Consider the following 4,654-nt stretch of genomic DNA (forward strand, 5'->3'; position numbering starts at 1 on the left):
GATCTTTTCAAGACACAATTCATTACATAGCAAGCAATTTTCTGCATTAATTAAAAATATTTTAGAAAATTGATTTTACGGTGCCGTCTTTTTTTTAACATATTAAAATATTTCTAAACCTAAGAAAAATTTAAAGTTTTACTCTATAAAATTAAAAATTATGTATATAAAACAACAACTACTCATTGCTTATGTGAACATCTATTTATTTAATATTTATGATGATTTAGTTTAGTAACAAAACACACATTGACATATATTGAACATCATTAAAATATTTCTAAACCTAAGAAAAATTTAAAGTTTTACTCTATAAATTTAAAAATTATGTATATAAAACAACAACTACTCATTGCTTATGTGAGCATCTATTTATTTAATATTTATGATGATTAAGTTTAGTAACAAAACACACATCACATTGGATCATCTCCTTCCATATATCCCTCTCCTTCAATCAACCAAGTGTAATAATAATAAACATTAATAAAAAATAATATATAAAAAGAAGAGAGGGAAAATGTTAGTGAGAGATAGAGACAAATTTGTGAACGAGATAATTGGAGAGAAATAATAGAAGGAGAGGATCCAATCCCAACACACATTGACATATATGATACTACACCAATTTCAATAACTTAGTTAGAGATGCTATATCCTCATAGCATCTAGGTAAGACTTTCCATCAAGTTTACGAGCAAAAACATTCCTTAAGTATTCTTCCAGTCCAATTGCTTTGAATCGTGCTGGTGTTTCTTCGGTGATGAAACTTTTTGCGGGACCTATCTCTCCGTTGTGTCTTATTGAACAAAATGTTGCAATAGACAGTCTTTCTTTTGCAGAGTTCACAGTTGCTCTATGTTCAATACTTCGGTATATTCCATTAGTTACAATCTGCCAACAAAAAAGTATAGTCAAACCTTAGAGTTAGAATTGAGTTGAACTAAGTTGAATAGGAAGCAAGACTTTTACCTCAAGCATGTCTCCAATATTGACAATGAAGGCATTAGGAAGAGGTTTAACTGGGACCCACATGCCATCTTTTCTTACTTGGAGTCCTTCAACTTCATTGAGTTGTAGGAGGATAGTGACACCTACAGGATCTGAATGTGGTGTTAGCCCAATAACCTTTTCTGGTTGAGGACATGGAGGGTAATAGTTTATCCTCATCGATTGTATCCCATCTTCAAATATGATATTCATTTCTTTTTCATCCATTTTCAAGGCTTTTCCCATATATTCAACAATTATCATGGACAGCTTTTTCATTTCTATGGAGTAAAGCTCCAGAGTATCTCTACATGACAAATAACATAGATTAAATATATTGTTCTAACAGTAACCCTAATTATCATAGAAATAAAAAAATAAAAAGAAAGTAGTTGCTCTATAATCGTAGAGGAAGATATTATTGGCCAAACTACATTAATAAAAAGTGATCGAGTTTATGTTTTACTTTCGTTTCTCTTTAATTTTTCGAAAAAAAAATTAAAATAACCATGTTTGATAAAAAATATACAAGAAAAACCATGTTTTCAGGTAAATTACCAAACTGTCTAGGTTTGGGACTGATTGGAAGTGAATGCGCCAGACCATTTGGCGCATATATACCCAACTAGCCAATCCATTTGGCGTAAACCCTAAAAAAAATTAGGGCAAATGGGAGTAGCCAATCCAATTGGCGCATGCACTCCTATAACAACACATAGGCGCCATTTCATTTGGCTACTATGTGTTGTGTCTTTTTTTTTTTAAAATTTTACTTGTTTCCGGTATTTTCGCACACCGGTTCGGGTATATATCTGATAAATCGATTCTGGAAAGGGTCTGAAAAATCGATTTTGGAAAAACAGAAGAATATGTCTGAATAATGTTTGCCTTGGCAATTTCGGTTATTCACTAAAGCACAATTTATTGATGAAAAACGGAGGCAAGGTTACAAGAGGCGGTAAGCGAAACTGATACGTTGCATTAAAAAAAAATACAGATTATACTAAACTTGCGACGATGTCGAGCCACGATTAGGGCATCTTTTGATATTGTGCCCCACCTGACGGCAAATGCTGCATTTTCGTTCCATTTTGTCGCGGACGTCCATTTCGGTTCTAATCCGTGTACTATTGGGACGCCCTTTTTTCTTTCGCCGCATTGCGTCGTTGTGCCAAACTACCTCTCCATCATACTCAGGCCAGTAATCCTCCTTGGCCACCACAGGAAACGCAACACTGTTTCTTGCAGCTCCATTCTATTTGAATGATCCCCGTGCACAGAACTACATCTTGCCACAACAACAACAACCGGAAGAAGAACCACAACAACAACAACAAGAACAACAACAACTCCGGCAACAACAACGACTTCAGCAGCGACAACAACAAAGCCTGCAACGCCGCCAACAACAACTCCTACAACAGCAACGACAACAACAACTCCAGGAACAACAACAAATCCAGCAACAACAACAAAATATTTTCAGTACTCCATCCCGTTCCGCACGCAACATCCGCCAATCAAATATGTTCCAATCCCAATCTCAACCATTACAAGGGTATGAAGACCGCCATCCTTCCTCGGACCAATATCAGACCCACTCACAACCATTCGGATTTGCAACATTTGTTGGGTCCTCAAGGGGATTCGGCCAAAACCTAACTCCCGGTTCATCTAGCCTTCATCTTAGTCCCGACGATGGTCCTCATGGTGAATCCTCTCACCGTGGCGCCCCCTCCGGCTACGCAACACCTACAAACCAATTCGGCTTTAACCAAGGTAGTTCTAGTGCTGCGGGATGCTATGAACCGGAGGTCTTTTCCCACCCCACTCCACCACCACGAATAAACACATTTGAGGGAATGGGTAGCCGACTTTACAACAGCGGTTTTCCGGATAATTATGGGGGCGTCGACGAATTCATAGACAACGATCCACGCGACATCCCAGTACCAGCCCCCGTGACACAAACCCAACAAGAAGCACAAAGGGGAAGGGGTGGGGGTAGAGCTAGGGCAAGAGGCGGTGTCAATATTCACGGCGGAATCAAGGATCGCGGTAAACGTGTCATTACAAGACCAGGTTGCGGAACGGATGGCTATCTTGGTGATGGACGTCATTGATCATGTTGTTGTATTTTTCATTAATCTTTGGTATCGTTTCTGAAATTAATTGTAACCGATGTTTAGTTTTTAAATTATATTGTAATCGATGTTTAGTTCTTAAATTATATTGTAATCGATGTTACAATTTTGATTTTCGTTTTCTGCATTACATTTATAAGGCGAAAAAAATATTTTACAAATTTATTTCTGTAAATATCATAACAAATAAAATAAAAAAAAAAATTTAAGTTTAATATATTTCAACTAAAATGAATTAAAAAAAAATGAAAAAAAAAAATAAAAAAAAAAAGGCCCTAGAACTAAGGCGCCAAATGGTTTGGCTTCTAGGGCAAAAACCCTAGACTTATGCGCCATTCCATTTGGCGCAAACATATTGGATTTTAGGGCATGCCAATTCATTTGGCGCATGCACCCAAAATTTACACGTATACGCCATTTCATTTGGCGCATTCAGTATTCTGATATCCCAAACCTAGACAGTTTGGTAAATACCCCGAAAACATGGTTTTTTTCGTATTTTTTTTATCAAACCTGGTTATTTAAATTTTTTTTTTCTAATTTTTCAGACATAGTTAAATTGAATTAGAATTTTGAGATATAGAAAAAGAGAGGGAAACTAAGAACCTGATAGGAAGTGGAAGTTGTGGAAATAAGTGAGGCATTCTAGAGTGTTTAGGAAGTGTGGTCATGTAAAACATGTCAGCCCAATCAAGCTTTTGTTCTTCACTCACAACAAATGCTTGTCCAAATCCTTCCATGTGTTGTTGAGTTTGCCAAAACTTTTTCTTTTCGGACATTGGAAGGTTGAAAAACTCTTGAATCTTCAACTTTACTTTCTCCACCAAGGAAGAACAAACATCATGATTTACCAACTACACAATAATTAAGAATTAACAATAATAAAAACAATGATTGTAATTAAGAAATTAAAGGATATGTAAAGACAGAAAAGTGACCTGAAAGAATCCCCAATCTTTGCAAGCAAGGTGAAGCTTAGCCAATTCTTCACTCCCAAATTCTAAAGAAAGCAATTTATTCATATCAATAATTGGAATTTCAAGAATATTATCACTTTCATTGATGACCAATTCTTCAAGTTGAGATTGAATATATCTTGGTGGAACTGCTGAAATATTATCCTTGGCCAACTCTTGAACTGATGGCACAAGGAGAGAAGTGCCAGAGAAATTCTTTTTCTCTTCCATGGTTCTACTCTCTTTCCTTAATTGTTCTCACTAACCAGATCACAAATGATAGCTAATTTCATTAATTAAATCATGGTATTTGTAATAGAATAAAATGTAAAAGTATGATCTAAATGAATAATGATTGATAACAGGAAACTAAGACTTTTGTGTAATCTTAATTTAGAAGAATGAATTATTACTTTTTAATGGCAAATGATATAATCACAACATGTTTAAAATAGAAGACATCTTTTACTATCTTATTGTGTGTTTTAAATTTTTTTATCATGCATGCTTTTAACTAATACTATTATTTTTATTATCATCAAGTTAACATTGATTGTGACTTGT

At 35.2% G+C, this 4,654-nt stretch overlaps 1 protein-coding gene across 1 annotated transcript; it reads right to left on the minus strand.

The window, feature by feature from the left end:
- Positions 1-282: 282 nt before the first annotated feature.
- LOC131653373 (protein SRG1-like) lies at positions 283-4,420 on the minus strand. Its single transcript, XM_058923497.1, has 4 exons — positions 4,073-4,420; positions 3,741-3,988; positions 973-1,297; positions 283-894 (listed from the first exon to the last, which is right to left on the minus strand). The coding sequence occupies exons 1-4, from the start codon at positions 4,319-4,321 to the stop codon at positions 652-654; spliced, it is 1,065 nt and encodes a 354-aa protein (XP_058779480.1). The 5' UTR covers positions 4,322-4,420; the 3' UTR covers positions 283-651.
- Between the last annotated feature and the right edge of the window lie 234 nt (positions 4,421-4,654).

The sequence above is a fragment of the Vicia villosa genome, linkage group LG2, assembly GCF_029867415.1.
Source record: "Vicia villosa cultivar HV-30 ecotype Madison, WI linkage group LG2, Vvil1.0, whole genome shotgun sequence".
NCBI classification, from domain to species: domain Eukaryota; kingdom Viridiplantae; phylum Streptophyta; class Magnoliopsida; order Fabales; family Fabaceae; genus Vicia; species Vicia villosa.

What these genes read in the sequence shown, in the direction of transcription:
- LOC131653373 (XM_058923497.1), bottom strand. Translation starts at nt 4,321, where the DNA reads ATGGAAGAGAAAAAGAATTTCTCTGGCACTTCTCTCCTTGTGCCATCA. An exon ending in AAGATTGGGGATTCTTTCAG is followed by an intron (nt 3,989 to 4,072) that starts GTCACTTTTCTG and finishes ATTATTGTGTAG; the next exon opens with TTGGTAAATCATGATGTTTG. An exon ending in ATATTGGAGACATGCTTGAG is followed by an intron (nt 895 to 972) that starts GTAAAAGTCTTG and finishes TTTTGTTGGCAG; the next exon opens with ATTGTAACTAATGGAATATA.